The 17,535-nt window shown below is 29.2% G+C and overlaps 2 protein-coding genes across 2 annotated transcripts; both read left to right on the top strand.

The window, feature by feature from the left end:
- Positions 1 to 13,003: 13,003 nt before the first annotated feature.
- Positions 13,004 to 14,842, top strand: INS49_014749 (uncharacterized protein; the record flags this gene model as incomplete). The annotated part of the gene is made up of 3 exons (XM_043175438.1): positions 13,004 to 13,853; positions 13,907 to 14,504; positions 14,560 to 14,842. The coding sequence occupies 3 exons, from the start codon at positions 13,004 to 13,006 to the stop codon at positions 14,840 to 14,842; spliced, it is 1,731 nt and encodes a 576-aa protein (XP_043020395.1).
- Positions 14,843 to 15,864: 1,022 nt separating this feature from the next.
- On the top strand, positions 15,865 to 17,494 carry INS49_014748 (uncharacterized protein; the record flags this gene model as incomplete). The annotated part of the gene is made up of 2 exons (XM_043175437.1): positions 15,865 to 16,115; positions 16,180 to 17,494. The coding sequence occupies 2 exons, from the start codon at positions 15,865 to 15,867 to the stop codon at positions 17,492 to 17,494; spliced, it is 1,566 nt and encodes a 521-aa protein (XP_043020394.1).
- Between the last annotated feature and the right edge of the window lie 41 nt (positions 17,495 to 17,535).

Raw genomic sequence — 17,535 nt, 5'->3', positions numbered from 1 at the left:
TATTAATTTATAAAAATAGTTTATATTTAAAGCTAAAGATATTTAAGTTTTATAGCTTTAAAGTAAATGCATATATTGCTTATATTTAATACTTTATAAAAACTTATAATAAAGTTATAATTTTTACTAACCTTTTTATTAAACTTATCTTAAATTTAAATTTAAATAATATTTATTAATTTATATTATTAATTAAATATAAATAAAAAGATCTTATTAATAACTTAGGTTTATAAAAAGCTAAGCTTTATTAACGCTTTTATAAGGATTATAATAACCTTATAATTAAAGTAAATAAGATATCCTACTTTTTTAATAAGGAGGATGCTTTATCTTTATATAAATATATTAATAATAAGATTTATCTTTATAATAAAGCTAAAAAGTTAAATAAAAATACCTAAGTTTATTAAATTTATATTAAATTAAATCTTAAGTTATATAGTAATTACTTTATAAACTTAGCATAATAAGCTTAAAGATTTTAAGTAGCTTATTAATTAAAATAAATATAATATTTATTAAAAATAATAAAAAAATAAAAAAGCGAAGGAAGCTTAAAGTTATAAAATTTATAAGCTATAGGAATAGCTTACCGCCCTTTAAAAAAATAATAATTATTATAAAAAACTTAAATAATTTAACTATTTCCCATAATATAATGATTAAGAATAAGTTTCTTACCTTTATTATAATGCTTATAAGCAAACCTATAATTATAGCCCTAGCTATTTATATAATTTAATATATTTATATAGCCTTAGCTATAAATATAAAGCAATGCATAACATTTTGCTTTTAATTAAAAAAATAATTAATAATCTTATAATTAATAAAAATAAAAGGTATAAAAATCGTTTTAATTAAACTACTTATAATAAGTTAAATAAGCTAAACCGCTTTACTTATAAACATTTCTCTTTATAAAACTATTAAAATAGTATTTTATAACCCCCTTTATAAGTATATATTATGAATATTAATAAAGAACCTAAAACCCTTTCTTAAGAAGTTCTTAATAATATTTAATAATTTCATAGTTTAATATAGAATTTACTTAATATAAGTAATGGTTTTAAATTAAATCTTAGTTTAAAATTAAAATAAGAAAAATAACTTAGCGAACGCTCTTAAGGATATATTCATTATATAAAAAGTTTTTAATTTCTCTTATTTTTAACTTTATTAAAGCTAATATTATTACCAATCCTTTAAAATAATTTCTTTATAACTTATCTTTACAAAAAAATAATAAAAAGCTTAAACCCATATTAATATTTATTCCTATACTTAAATTAAAGATTCCCTTAAAATAAAACAACCTTATTATTTTAATAATATATAAAAATGCTATAAAAATATTGCTAATATTATTTTCTTGCATTTAATAAAATAAAATGCATTTTATCTTTCTTATTCTTTATTTAAGTTAAACCATTTTTATATTATGCTTATTATACTTAATAAAAAGCTTATTAATAATATCCTTAATATTGCTTTAAATGCTTTGCTTATATTTTAAGAAGTACTTTTATTATATTATCTTAAATTAATGTATAAATCATTATAAACTCCTTTTTCCTTAATTAAAGTTAAAGTTAGCCTTATTATTACTTATAAGGTTAAATTATTTATTAATATTCCTAATTAAAATAGGTAATTTTAGCTTATTAAGGAAAACGCTTATATTATTAATGGCCTATTTTACAGCCTGCTTCTTAATTTTCCTTTTCTAAAAAAGCATTAATTATATATATATTAGGGCCCTTTAAATAGTAATAAGTTAATTATTATTTTAAATACTAGCTAAAAGATTTATATTATTTATATTAAATATTTTCTTGCTTAATGCAAAATAGCTATTATTAAGGCAACTTATAAATGCCTTATTTTACTTAGCAAAGATTTTAATATTTAAATCCATTCTTAAGAACTCTTAATTTAAGCTTTTACATACCTTATTAAATTTAAAGTTATTTTAAATCATTATAACTTAATTTATAGCTTCCTTATTAATAATATTATAAATAGCATTGCTATTATCCTATTCTTTTTTAATTTTAAAAATTAACTTATAATAATTTATAAGGGGTAGCTTTTTAAATACTTAAAGGCTATATTTATTACTTTTAACTTAAAAACCTTCCTAATATAAAAGGATTTTACCTTAACTACCATTCCCTTATTAAAAATACTTAATAATATACCCTTTAATAAGAAAAAGGAATAATTCTTAAATAGCTACCCTTTTAATATATTAATTTTAAATCTATAATTTAATATTAATAATATAAATATAAACCTTAACTAGGGCTTTAATAAAATATATAAAATTAAATAAACCATTTTTTAGCATATTTAATTATTTTAATTAAAGCTAAGATAATTTAATAATAATATAAAAATAAAGATTTCCTTAAAATTAAATGTTAATCTTAATAACTTAATTTAAAAGCTATATAATATATTATAAAAAAACTATAAAGCCTTTAATAAAATTATTAATAAACTAATTAAAATAAGCATAATAAAATTAATTTAGCTAGAAAAAAATTATATAGCTATAACGCTAGCCTTTATTATTTAATATAATAATAAACTTTAAGTAATTATTAACCTTTATTAAGTTAATATTAAGCTTATTTTTTATAGCTATTTACTATCTTAATAAAATAATATACTTAACTTTCTTAAAGGCTATAATATATTTATTATTATAAATATTCTTAAAAGCTTTTTTTAGCAATTTATTACCTTTAAGGATTGCTAAAAGATAACCTTTATTACCCCTTATTAAGGCCTTAAGCATATAATTATAGCTATTATAGGTTTTATAATTTCCCCCCCTTTTTTTTAATATTATATAAAAAGCCTTTTTAATATATACCTTTAGGAATTTATATTAATTTATATTAATAATATTATAATTTTCTCTCGCTTTATTAATAAATATATTTAATACCTTAAGCTTATCTTTATAATATTAAAAAATAGCGGCTATATAATATCTTTATTAAAGTATTATTTTACTTAAGCTAAATTAAAGGCTCTTAAGCATTATATATTTAAGCTTAAACTTTTTATAATTATAAATAAGATAAAGGCTATTTATAACCTTAAGATACCATTTAATCTTGCAAAATTAAAATAAAATACTAGCCTTATAAATTATTATTATAATTTTATTTTAAATTATGCTATTATTGCTAATTTATTAAATAAACTTAAAACCTTAAGATTTAAGGGTAATTTATAAGCAAACCTATAAAGAAATATTTATGCTTAATACTATTCATTTCCTTTTTAAGTAATGCATTTTATCTTAAATATAAAGCCTAAGGAATTATAGGTTTAAGAAAAGAAATAAGAATATTATTAGCAGCTTTAATTTTATTTCATTAAAGCTTGGAAATAGCTTAAAATAGCCCTTATTAATTATATTAATTTAGCTTCTTTAAACTTTACTAAGCTATTTATTCTTTATATAAATATTAGCAATAAGGGCATTAAAGCTAATTTATATTAAATTTAAATAAATAACAAAAGCTAACCTATTTTATTCCTCTTTTATACCTTAAATTTCGTAAAAAAGAATTACTTTATATTAAAGTTAAAAATACTTAAATTTATTTAAGCCTTAAAAAAGTATTTATATTATCTTAATTATAATATTATTTAAGTTATTATAAATTATAAATCTATTAAGTACTCCTTTAAGGCAGCCATATATTTTTCGCAAAATGCTTACTATATTATTAAATAATAGCTATTCCTTATGCAATATATTCATAAGATTATAATTATTTATTATCTTAATAAAACCTATATTAATATTAATACCCTATTATAATTACTTAAGGATAAAAAGCTTATTACTAAACTTAAAAGAATAATAATTAAATTCTTAATATATTCTTATATTATTATTTAAAGCTAAGCTTATTATATTGCAAAATTAATTTAATTTAAGCTATAAGCTTTTAACATTCCTTAAATTATAATAACCTTATTAACTCCTTTAATATATAAGATAAATATTTTATTAAAATTCATTATAAAGATACTTATATATAATATACCCCTAGTTAAAATAATTATAGCTTAAAATGTTAATAAGGTTATAATATAGCTTTATATATTTAAACCCTTTTAAGAAGATATTATTTAAGCCTTTTAATAAAATAAAACGTTTTGCTTTATTTATAATTGCCTTATATCTTAACTTAATTAAATAAAGGATAATTTAAAAGGCTTAAACTTAACTTTTTATAATTTTATTATATACCCTTAAAGTTATCTTCTTTATTATCTTAAAAAAAACGCCATATAATTAGTTATACTTGCATTATATATTAAGCAATTACTCCGCTTAGCTTATAATAATTAAGCATATATAAGAGTTAATTAAACCTTAGCTTACCTTTAAAATATAGCCTTCTTTTTATAAATAAGTTATTAAGTGCGGAAATATATTATTAATTATGCAATTTATAATGCTTATGGATTAGCTAAATATTTACCCTTTAGCGATTTGCAACTTATTAAAACTCTTAAAATTTCGCTATTTATACTTTACCTTAATTTTATTATTAGCCTATCGCTATTTATAAAGAGCTATAATTATATCCTTTTTATAATATATAAAATATTTAAGTTTATTTATAGTTTAATTAGCAAAATTAGCTATATAGCTAAAGATTAAGCTAAGCTTTATATTAAGCATATTTACTTAAATTAAGGCCTCTTAAATATCTTTATATTTAATATAAATAATAAGTTTATAAGTATATTATAAAAAGGACTTTATAAAGCAACTTGCATTAATATTTATATAATAATAGTAAATTACGTTATAGTAAATGGATAAGCAGAATGGTTTATTTAAATTATTATCGCTAGCTTAATTATATATTTTGGCACGTTATAGGATTCTTCTTCTTAAGAATGTTATTTATTATATATTTTATTTATTATAAATATATTTTAATTAGCTTTAATAAAGCAAATTTTATTTATTATGCTTTATAAATGCCTTTTAAAAAGCTTCTTACTTGCTATATATTTAATATTTTATAAGTTTAAATTAGCTTAATAAGTAGCGCATAAAGAAGCCTTTAAATATATATAAATTGCATATGCTAAGATAAAAGCTTATTATAATAATAAACATTAGCATTTATTTACCCTAAAAAAAAAAGACTTTATATATATTAAATTAGCAAAACCTAGCCATTATAAGTATTATCTTAACTATTAAATAAAGCTTTCCTTCCTTTATATTAATTTATATTTAATTATTAAAAAGATTAATTCGCTAAGGTATAAACTTAAGCTCTCCCCTTAGCTTAAATAATTTAAAAAGATTTTTATTAAATATCTTTAATTTATAGCGCTAAGCTATATATTATAAGTACCTTTATTTTTAAATCCCTTAATATAAGATAATTATGAAAAATTTATTATTAAATTTATTATTAAATTTATTATTAATTATATTATATTAAGAAAGCTAAGTAATTACTTTAAATAATAATATTATAAAATTAAGTAAATAAATTATAAAGGAATAACTTAAAAGCTTTATAATACTCTTATTCTTAATATTCCCTATTTTATTAATAAATATTAAAGGCATTATAAACTTAAAAAGCTAGCAACCCTTATATTTACTTTTTAAAATCCCTTATAAGTAATATACTTATATTATATTGCTAAATAATGAATTAATTATACTAAATTCTTATTAAAAATAAGTATTAATAAAACTTATCTTAACTTTAATGCATAATTATTATTAAAAGCAAATTATTATTTATTATTATAATAATAGCTTTAATCCATTTATAAATAGCTACCTTAAAAATTAAAAACTTTTTAAAGCTTACTTTTAATTATTATCTTATTAATATTAACCTTTATCTTTAATCTTTACCTATAATAACCTTTACTTTTTACCCTTATTTAACTTAAATCTTTTTATGTATATTATTTTTAATTATATAATACTTCTCTTCCTTTAAATTCATTTTATATATTATTAAAATGGCATATAATAAAATAATTATTATTATATCCTTATATATATTAATAAATATACTTAAGTACTTTTAAAAAAGCATTTCCATTTTATTTAATATTTTCATTCCCCTTCCTATAAAGATTATTATTCCCCTTATTTATATAGCTACTATTTTATATATTAATAATTTTATAAATAACCTTTTAAATAAGTTGCATTTATTATTATGGTTATAAAGTAAAGTGGGTAATTATAATAATATTGCTAATTTGCATTAAGTTTAAAGTAAGTTTAATTTTAATATTTAGCAATTTAAATAGGATAAGCTAAGAATAAATAATAACTTCCTTAAATAGTAATTAAATAGCATTAATAATAAAGATTTCATTATATTTAAATACATTACTACCTTAAAAAATAGCAAATATTTACTTAAGTATAATAATATAATTAATATACTTATAAACTTTAATTTTTTTATAATAAAGGCATTAATTAAGATTAATAATAACGTTAATTTTATTATTATTTTAAATAATATTATTAACTTAATAATTAATTATAATTTAAAATAATTAATTTATAAATTATAAAAAGCCTTTATTTAAAATATTTTTATAATGCAAAATATAGCTTTATTTTACTTTAGCAATACTTTATTATAAGCTAACTTTCCAGCTATACCTTTCCTTAATATTATATAATAAGATTTCTTATTAAATTCCTTAAATAATATTTTATTTAATATAATGCTAAATAAAAAGCTTTTTTATAATAAATAGTTCTTATTATTTTTAATGTTTAAGGGAAATAATTTTAAACTATATTAACTTACTTATGCTTAAAATTTAAAGCTTAGCCTTGCTTAACTTAAGAAAAAGAAAAAAATAAATAAAAAGCTAATTAAAAAAATTAAGTATATTTCCCCTTTTTTTATTTATATTGCTTTTACCTTAAGGAAGCTAATAATACTATATATTTAAGAAATTACAGCAACTATTAATAATATTCTTACATTTAGGTTTACCATAACTATTTAAATTTCTAGCTATTTATATTAATACCCTTAGCTTAAAATAAATATTAATATTTATTATAATATAATTAATATAAAGATTGCTTTTATTTCCATTTCCTTTAATAGCTTAATTACTATACTTTAAATAATTATAATATTATAAAATTAATTAAAAAGCTTATTAATAGCATAAAGCTTTGCTAAGCTATTATAAAAAAGTGCCTTTTTACTTAATATAATAATAATTAATAATAATATTAATATTAATTTTTAAAAGCATATAATAAATAATCTTTATAATCTATATATATTTAATTTTATATAGCTTTGCAACTTTATTAAGATAACCTTTTTTATTAAATCTCTATAGCTTATCTTCTTAATTATTAAGAAATAAAAAGACTTTAATAATTAATTTCTTTATCTTAATTAAGAATATATAAACTCCCTTTTTAATTTAATAAAACCCCTAAAGATTGCTGCTTATAATTAGCTTATTATCATTTATAATTACATTATTAATTTCTTTAATAATGCTTATAAGCTGCTAACTTATATATTTTTTTATAATATAAATAAAATACTAATAAGCCTAAAAAATAATATAGCGCATAAATATACCTATAAGAAATAAGCAACCTTAAAGCTTAATAAAATTAACTATAAGGTACTTATAATGCTAATTAATAATTAAATATATATTATTAAGTAAAATAAAAAGAAAGTTAAAGTTCCTTACCTTTACCACTTTTTTATACTTAAAATATTTAATAAAGAGCAATTTATATAATTAATGCCATTTATAAATACTTTATATAAGATTTAAGTATAAATTTTGTATATTAAGGTCCCTATCCTTATAAATAATAAGTTTAAAAAAGAAATCATTAACATAATTATAAAGGTAATGTATAATTAGCTTTAATTTTATTATATTCCTTATAATAAGAATAAAATAAATATTAAATAGCAATGAGTTAATATATATATTGTAATTATTAAGCTATTTATAATAATAAAAAAGCTTAATAATAAAGAAAAGCTTATTTATAGCTTTACTTATATGCTTTTATAAAGGCTTTAAAAGCATTATATAAATAAGGAAAATAATATTAAAAGTAAAACCTTAAAAAAGCATTATATTAAAATTATAAAGAAAGTTAATAAGTATTATAACTACCTTATATTATTAATAAACATAACAGCTAATATTCCATAATTTACGTTAATTTACATATTATATAATAATCCACTAAATAAGCTATTTAACTTTTAATTTATAGCATATTAGCCTAAATAAATAAATTAGCCTAAGAAGAAATTAACAATGGCTTTAACTTCATTTTTTAATTTTAAGCAATCTTAATTCCCTAAATATAATAAACTAAATAAACTTATAAAAATCTTTAATTTTAATAAAGAAAAGATAAAAAAGTTTATAATTAACCTTTATTTTATTAAAGTTAATAATAATATTATAGCTAAATTAAAGATTTAAGGCTTTTTTAAGATAAAGGAATTTTAAAATATTCCTTTAATTTAATAATTTATTATATTTAATAACAATTCCATTACCATAAATATTATATAAATTTTCTCCGTTTTAAATTAAGCAATGCATTAATTTTATTATAACCTAACCCTTTTATTTTATAAATTAAACAATATTTAAGATAAATATAAAAGTTTCTTTTACTTAAAAATGCTTTAAGATATAAATAATAAAATTATTGCTATTACTATATTAAAGTTTTAGCATTATAAAGCCATTATCATTTAATGCATCCTATAAGCATTATATATATTTTCTAAAAATTAAAGGCATGCCTTAACCATACTTATTAAAGCACTCTTTATAGCTTTAATTATCCTTCTTACCTATATATACTTATTTATTTAAGATGCATTATGTATAATTCATTAATTAAAAGCAGTAAAAATCCTTAATGAAAATAATTTAAACCTTAGCTTTTTAAATAATAAGCATTAATTTAATAAAGATAATATATAATATAATATTAAGCTAATTATCGCAATATCCTTAAATAATAATAATAACGCTTATTTAATTAAAGGCAAATAATATAAAAATAATATTCATAAATATAGCCAGGAAGTTTAAAATTGCTATAAAATTCTTAACCTTATATTTAGCTTAAGTTTTGCTTAATAGCAATATATTTATTAATTTATTAAAGTAAATATTATAAAGTAAAAAATATATTATAAGTCTTTATTTATTACCATTTAAAATACTTATTATTATAACTTTAATTATAATTATCTTTCTTTAATAATAAATAATTATGCTAAGCTAATTTATAAAAAGCATTAAAACTTATAATACTTATTAATATTATTAATAATAAGGTTTAAGGATAAAACTATTTGCAATATAACCTTAGCTATAAAAATTAAGGAAAAAGCAGTTATTATAAATAATATTTATAAGGAAATAGCTTTATAAGCTAAATAGCCTAAACCTAAAAACCTTAATTATAATCCTTAAATTATAATTATCATTAATTAAAATATAAATAATAATAATACTATAGCCTTAATGCATAAAATACTTAATATTAACCTATAATTTAATAAACTTATTATTTACATTATTAACTTATAACTAAAAAGTAAGGCATTAAAAAGAAGCTTTTGCCCTAAGCATAATAAGGATTTATATTAAGCCCTAGGAATCTTTAATATTTTACGCTTAAGTATATAGCTTAAAAAGCTATATAATTTTATAAACTACATTAAGAAATTTATTTATAATAAATATAATAGCATTTAAAAATTAAAAAACATTATGCTTTAAAAATTATAAAATAAATATAAGCTTAGCTTAATATATTTATTGCATTAACTTAGCAATTTAGCTAATATCTTAACCTTAAATAAAATAAAAATCTTAAATAAGAATATTAATAAGTTTATAAAAGAAATCCTTAATAAAGCTAAGGTTATTATTTATATATTTATTATTACCTAATCCTTAGCATATAAAGAATTTATAAACCTTATAATTATTCTTATTAATAAAGCATTGCAAAAATTTAAATTATATATTTACTAAGCATAAACTATATTTAATTATTATCTTTTTATGCTTATTAATAATTATTATTAAGATAAATTATTTATTAATAAATAATATAATAAAAATAATAAACATAAGAATATCTACTTTAATTAACTCTTAATACCCCTTTCTCATTAAGTTATAACTATAAAACCTAATTATATTGCTTTCCTTATAAAAAACCATTAATAATATAAAGAAACTTTAAGATCTTATATTTAATATCTTTTATAATAAAAACATGCAAATTATTTTTAACTCTTATATATCTTTTAACTTAACTTATGCTTAGTATATATTTACTTAATAGCTTATTTATAATATATATACTTTTAAAATGAATTTTAATTTTGCTAATAATAAGGTATTTAAGTTACTTTTTAATAATTAAATTTTTTTAATATATTAATTTATAATAATTAAAAAAGGCATTAACTTTATTAATATAATATAAGCTTAGCTATTAATAAAAATGGCAACCTATATTTATTAATTTTATATTTTAAATATTAATATAATAATAAGGCCTTAAATTTACATTATTATGCCTTATAATACTTAAATTAATAAAATTAAAACTTACCTTTAAGTCTTATTTAATAAAAAAGTTTATTATAACCTTATTAAAGTTTATATTTAAATAGCTATAATAAGCAGTAAATAGGATATTATAATTCTTTACTTTATTTAAGATAATAATATAGAATTCCATTTTAAAGCTAACTGCATTAACGTTATATAAACGCGCTTTAAATACTTATTAATTAATATTTTAAATAAAAACTTTTTTATTAAGCTTAAAAGATAAAATATAAAGATTATAGCTTAATATATAGCAACTTAAACACTTTATAATGCATATTATAAAGATTTTTATAATTAAGGTAGCGTTTATTATTAATATTATATTTCTTATTATATTATTAAAAAAATTGCTTAAAAGGATTATAATAAGCTTACTTATTTCTTTTATAAATTTAAGGGTTATTATGCTTATAATTATTAAGAAAAGAATTTACTTAATCCAATTATAAACTTTAATATTATTAACCTTTTGCAATAAAATATTAAGCAAAACTATGGTAATAAGAAAATTATTGATTAATAGAAAGATAATAAATATAACTCTAAGATAAATCCTTTTATATAGCTTAAAAAGAATTCTTAAATAAATTTATAAAATAATAATAATAATATTAATTATAATAAGGTTAAGAAATTAATAAAGAAACTTTACTTAAACTTAAAGGCTTAATTAAATAAATTGCTTTAAAATAATGCCTTAAAAATACTTAATATATAACCTCTTACTATATTAATAAAAGATATAAAGCTTAATAAATTTAAGTAATTTAATAATAAAAATAAAAAAAAAGATAAGAATTAAGCTAAAGATTTAAATAACTTTAAAAAATTCTTAATAAGTAAAAAAACTATTAAGTTTAAAAAGGTTTATTAAAGCTTAAAAAAAAAGAAAAAAAGTATATAAATTAATATTTATATTATAAATAATAATAAAGTTACTAATTAAAACCCTTAGGTTGCAGCTATTAATGCTTTTATTTTAATTATAGCCATTATAAATATATTTATTGCAAATCCAGATCCAATTTCTACCAACTAAGCCAACAAGTTTAACTAAGCCGCTAAATCCAGCTAGGCCGCTAAATTTAAGTAGGCTAATAAACCTAATAAGTTTATTAAATGGGCTGCCAAACCTAATAAATCTATTAACTAAGTTGCTAAACTTAATAAGTTTATTAATTAAGTTAGCAATTAAGCTATTAAACTTAATAAGTTTATTAATTAAGCTAATAAATCTAATAATTAAAATAATAAAAATAAATAATAAATTAATTAGGATTAAGGATTCTTAAAGAAGAAGTAATTATAAGATTATTTGCTAATATTAAAATATATAAAGATATATATATTTTTTAAGGGCTAGGTATATTAAGGAATGACTAAGCACTTCTCTCTCTTTTAATATATTATACCTTTCATAGCCCGCTTAGCATTAGCTTCTCTTAATATATATATATACTTTGCAAGATACTTTAATTAAATTGGCTGTTAGCAACCCCATTTAGTTCCCTGATCTAGTTCTAGAAGCCCTCGTGTGTCTCGTTACATGAATGTCCACAACCGGACTCGCAACATGTTGTCTTGCTAGCAGCAACTTCGGCGCCTGTTCCAGGTGAGTGGTTCTCAGTCCAGAGCAAGTTGTGGCAAAGTCGCTTGACTTGACGGATTGGGACGTTGCCGTACTGCACAAACCGTGGCGCATCGGCTTCCGGAAAGGGACATCGGGGTGGCTCCGGCGTTTGAGATGTGCGCGAGGGAGGCCATGGCGCATTGACACGGCACGCAGTCGCAGGTCGCCTACCGCAACTCAAGCACATCAGACGGTTCAGTCGATCTATCGACTGGCAACCCATTGAAACCTTGATGCATCGAAGCCACCTGTTACCGAAACCACAGGAGGCGGGGTGAGTTCAGATGGAATCAGCTGTGTGCACGCTGGTCAGCCCGTAGGCGCGCACTCTCTTTGCCTGCACTGCCTCCAGCCTCGGCTGAGATTCGACTCCCCTCTGAACCTCTGAAACTAAACGTCAGAGCCTCGACACCTTGGACACCTTGGGGCAATGGGATGGCAACCCAAGCGAGCTGGTCAATCATCCTTCAAAACCCTGCACCGCTCCAACCTTGATTCCTGGCATTGAACTCAGCTCAGTTCAGTTCAGTTCATCTGCTGATCACTCAACCCACGCGTTTACGCTCCTTGAAAACTACGGCTCCTGGGGAGCTGGTTTATATTTCCTTTTCTCTTTTCTTCTTGGATCGTGCGAGACACGAAATCTACAGCAGCAGTTGAGTTACAAATATGTCGAAGTACAGGATGCGCGACTCGATGGAGGAGGTCTTGGTGGATAGGGGCAACGGTGCCGAAGCCCAGGTGGTTGGATCGACACAACTCTTCAAGGATGGAAAGCTGCAGTGCATCCCGATGCCCACGCCCGATCCCAAGGACCCTCTCAACCTGCCCGAGTGGAGGAAATGGGCCGCCATCATAACGCTCTCATTGTTCGGCGCGCTGGCCCTCTCGGCCGAGACCATCGTCGGCGCCCTGGTCCCCATCTTCGTCCTCGAGTACGCCGGCATCGACCCCAAGATCCTTGGCAAGATCGACCTCAGCACGCTCAACCTCAGCTCGGTGGGCGGCAAGCCGGCAGACCCAATCCAGCTGCTGAACAGCCTGGGAGGGCCGCCGATCTCCAAGGTCGACCTCATCTCGACGCTGCCCATCCTCGTCAACGGCATTGCCTCGTACATCCTGGTTCCTCTCTCCATCGCTGTCGGTCGACGACCGGTCATCCTGTTCTCCGGGGTCATGGCATGGGCAGGAGGTCTGTGGGCAGGCTTCAGCACCAGCCTGAACAGCCACATCGCCGCGAGAGTGTTCCAGGGATTCGGAGCCGGCGCCGTCGAGGCTCTGATCCCCCTTATCCTCCAGGACATGTTGTTCATCAACCAGCGTAACAAGGCTTTCTCACTCATCAGTGCCGGCCAGGGTCTTTTTGTTGTCAGCATCGGTTTGACCAGCCCACTTATCATTATCAACCTCAGCTGGAGGTGGCTCTACTACATCACCGCGGGCGCTGGTATCATCGTATGGATTGCAATGATCTTCTTCGTCCCCGAGACACGGTGGGAGCGTTCTCAAGACGAACTCGGTCTGTGAAATCACCCCTCCCCACTCCCCGACCGATCTAACGCAAATAAACAGCTGGAAGGGCCGTCTTCCCCCTGCGCCCCGGCGAGGTCCGCCCCCGCCTCGACCACGCCCGGTACGGCTACCGCACCAACAAGAACGACTTCGGCCTCTTCTCCGTCCCCTTCAAGTGGGACCTGTGCAGGCGCTCCGTCGTCGACACCGTCAAGGCCACCTTCTTCCCCAACGTGCTCTGGGTCATCGCCCTCAACTCCATCTTCATCGGCGCCCTCTCGGCCACGACGCAGAACGCCGCCGCCATCATCCTCAGCCTCAAGCTCAAGTTCACCCAGCTGGGCCTCGTCGTCCTGCCCGTCGTCGCCGCCACGCCCTTCGTCTGGTTCTTTGGCGGCTACCTGGCCGACAAGATCAGCAACAAGTACGCCAAGCGCAACGGGGGGAGGCGGGAGCCCGAGGCGCACTTGATCAGTCTGATATTCCCCTTGCTGGCTGGTGTTGCCGGGCCGATCCTGTTTGGCTTTGCTGGCCAGAACACCGCGTCGAGGCCGCTCGTACCGCTGCTGGTTGGATTCTTCCTCATCGGCTTCGGTGGTCTGACCATGAACTCGCTCGTGAGCGTGTATTTGGTTGAATGTTACCCCAACTTCGCTGGGTACGTAGTCAATATCTCTGGTCCCAAGTACAATAGGCTAACAACTGTTATACAGACCCGTTCTCGTGACCATGTCCTCATTCCGTCTCATTGCCGGGTTCCTCATCAGTTTCAAGTCTGCCGACTGGATCCTTGACATCGGATTCATCAAGACCTTCAGCATCTACAGCGGTATCATGTTGCTCTTCACCCTCATGCTTCCTCTCGTCTTCTACTACGGCAAGCCGATGCGGTTGTGGAGCGCCGGTAAACTCGGCGAGAAGCCCGAAGAGGAAGACGCCAAGAGCATGAAGAGTATTGAGATGGACTGGGGCGTACAGCAGGGTCGCAAGAACTAAGCAGGAGCAATTCATTGGCACCCGGGATCCAGAACAGGAGACGGGAGTGAAATGTGTGGCAATTCATCATAAAGATGTGGCGCCAGGGACTGTGAGTTGGCGGATGGGTTTTTTACCATGGTGTAATTTAGCGCTTGGGCTGCATTTATGACAGACATCTGGATGGTGTACACGATTTTCAGGTTAGACTCGACATCCTTTACTCTGGATCAGATTTCAAATTAGTTTTAGAGGTTAATTATAACAACCTTGTGATACCCAAAGCATTTCGTCCACTTGTGTTCAGAATCTGAAGCCCCTCCCAAGTCAGCACACTAGTAGTTGTGCTCTCAGTGGTTTGGAGGGAGCTCAGTTCTAACCTGTGCCTCACTTTGGTATTCGTTTTGATAAATGGTGAATTCCTGGAGATGAATCGAAGATAGTAGGTGCCTGTGGCAGAAAGCTTAGTGATGCCGGCTGGCTGCGCGGCACTCTAAAAAGGTACCTAACCGGTGAAGCTCTCAAGTGGGCGCACGATCTGACCGACTATACACAGTTGAACTAGAGCAGCAGAGTGATCTTCAAAGCCATGACGACTAACTCACCATGACCCACAGGTTAGCATCTTTCGAGGCACTATGGATTTCTGCCACAACAAAGTTGTCATCTTTCCGCGCTGTGCCTGTCTCAGCCGTAAACCCCGGCTAGGCTAGAAAGCCCAAGCCCTGTAGTCCTACAAGGGGTGCAACCTCGGCCCATGCTCAGGATCGAAGGATTCGTCCTTTCAGGGTCTTCAGTGCCGGCGATATGCTTGTGTGCGACGCGTAAAGCTATCCAATCAGTGCTTTCACCGTTCATGATCAACTCGGGGATCAGCACGATAATGAGACATCAATTGTGTAACAAATGCATAGATATATTCCGCCCATCCACCGACTCTTGAACCTCGCGCAGGAAGCCAGGTTGGCGGGAAAGGCCTCACCGCCACGAATCTGCTACAACTCCGGCCTCGCGATTGCGCAGGCAAAAGCTACAGCTTCGACATGAGCTCAGGGAGAGACGATGCGGGCCAAGTCAGCCAGACAGCCGCCATCCAAAACGTCGATGATCTCATGACGCCTGATCTCATTACGCCGAGTCATGATGCATACGGGCGTTCCCAGCCAGTCCGACATGCGACTGAGGGAGACTGGGCGATGCACAGGACGGAGATCCAACGCTTATACATGGGCGAGGAACTGCCTCTAAAGGAAGTCATGCATGCCATGAAAGAGAAACACAGCTTCCATGCCACGTATAGTTCACATCGACCCTTTGAATATGTTGTGTGAGACCCTAGTGCTGATGTCACAATCCAGAGCCAAGATGTACAAAACGAGGCTCAAATCATGGGGCTGTCGCAAGAACATCTCACTCAGAGACGGCCTAGACAGCGAGACTGCACAACGGGCGCTTTGCGACAGCCAACGCGGCCATATCCGCCTCCCAAACGGCCAGACAGTAGACAGCAGCCGCCTCGCCGCGCACATACGTCGCAGATTCCAACGCAATGCCGCCGTCGTCAGCCATAACACATCACCCATGCCACACCTGCGAGCCGTGCGGCCGCCCACCACCTTCCACGTCTCCGAGGCCGTCCTCTTCAGCGTCCGCACGTACATCCTGGGCGAGTACCAGGACAGGATCACCACGGCGGAGGCGCTCGACGAGCTGCGGCGGCGCGGCAGCGCGGGGTCCTCCAAGTGGTCGCGGTTCACGTACGCCGTCAAGGCCGCGCTGAACGAGGACAAGTTCAACCAGGCGCTGGTCCTGATGCGGCAGGCCCCCGAGGAGCTCGGCCTCCTGCTGCGCGGCCGGCCGGCCAACCTGCTCAGCCAGCTGTTCATGTTCCTGGCGCACGTCACGCGGCGGCCGTTCTCGGATGGTGGCCAGAGGGCGCAGTTCCTCGTCGTCGTCAGGTCCCTGGTCAGGTACGGGGAGTCGCTGGCCGCCCAGACCCGGCTGCCGCGGGACCACCCCCTGCGCCAGCTGCTGCGGGCCCTGGCCCTCCCGGCCCTGGGGCGGCACGACCTCGGGCAGCTGGCGGCGCAGGCGTGGAGGCTGAGCCTGTCGACGTGGGACGACATCGTCACCGTCCCGGAGAGCACCAGCGCCCTCGGGGAGTGGATGAACTACAGCGCGGTCGGCGGCCTGGGTGGCCTCCCCGTCGACTTCGGCACGATCATCGAGCAGACGCTGGCGAACCTCGAGGCTAAGCACGGGGAGCGCGACGAGCGGTGCATAAAGGCCCTGTGGATGCACGCCGAGTACCTGAGCACGGTCGACGACGACCGCGGGCTGGACGCTCATCTCGACGACAGGATCCTCGATATCTTCCAGGAGCTGCTGCGGCGCGGGGCCGAGGGGCCCCCGAGGCTCGTCGCGTATAGGTTCATAGCTGGTGCCCACCGGGCGCGCGGCGAGCGCGGACTTGCCGAGGAGAACCTGCGCAGCTCGATCGATGTCATGCGCGGGGCATTTGGCGAGGCGGAGCCGATGGTGCTGACCTACGTGTCTGACCTTGAGACGTGGCTGGTAGAATGGGGGGAGACTGAGAAGGCGACTGAGGTGGGCAAATGGAGGGAAGAGCTCCAGAGTACTGTTGATAAGAAAGGAGTGACCCCGAGAGAGTGAAGGCCCAAGGCGCTGTCACGTGTGGGTGTTGTGAGAACTCT

Source organism: Diaporthe citri, assembly GCF_014595645.1.
Source record: "Diaporthe citri strain NFHF-8-4 chromosome Unknown scaffold_8, whole genome shotgun sequence".
In the NCBI taxonomy this organism is placed as follows: Eukaryota; Fungi; Ascomycota; class Sordariomycetes; order Diaporthales; family Diaporthaceae; genus Diaporthe; species Diaporthe citri.
Note: the sequence above shows the minus strand (reverse complement) of the source record. Positions and strands in the feature narration are given on the sequence as shown.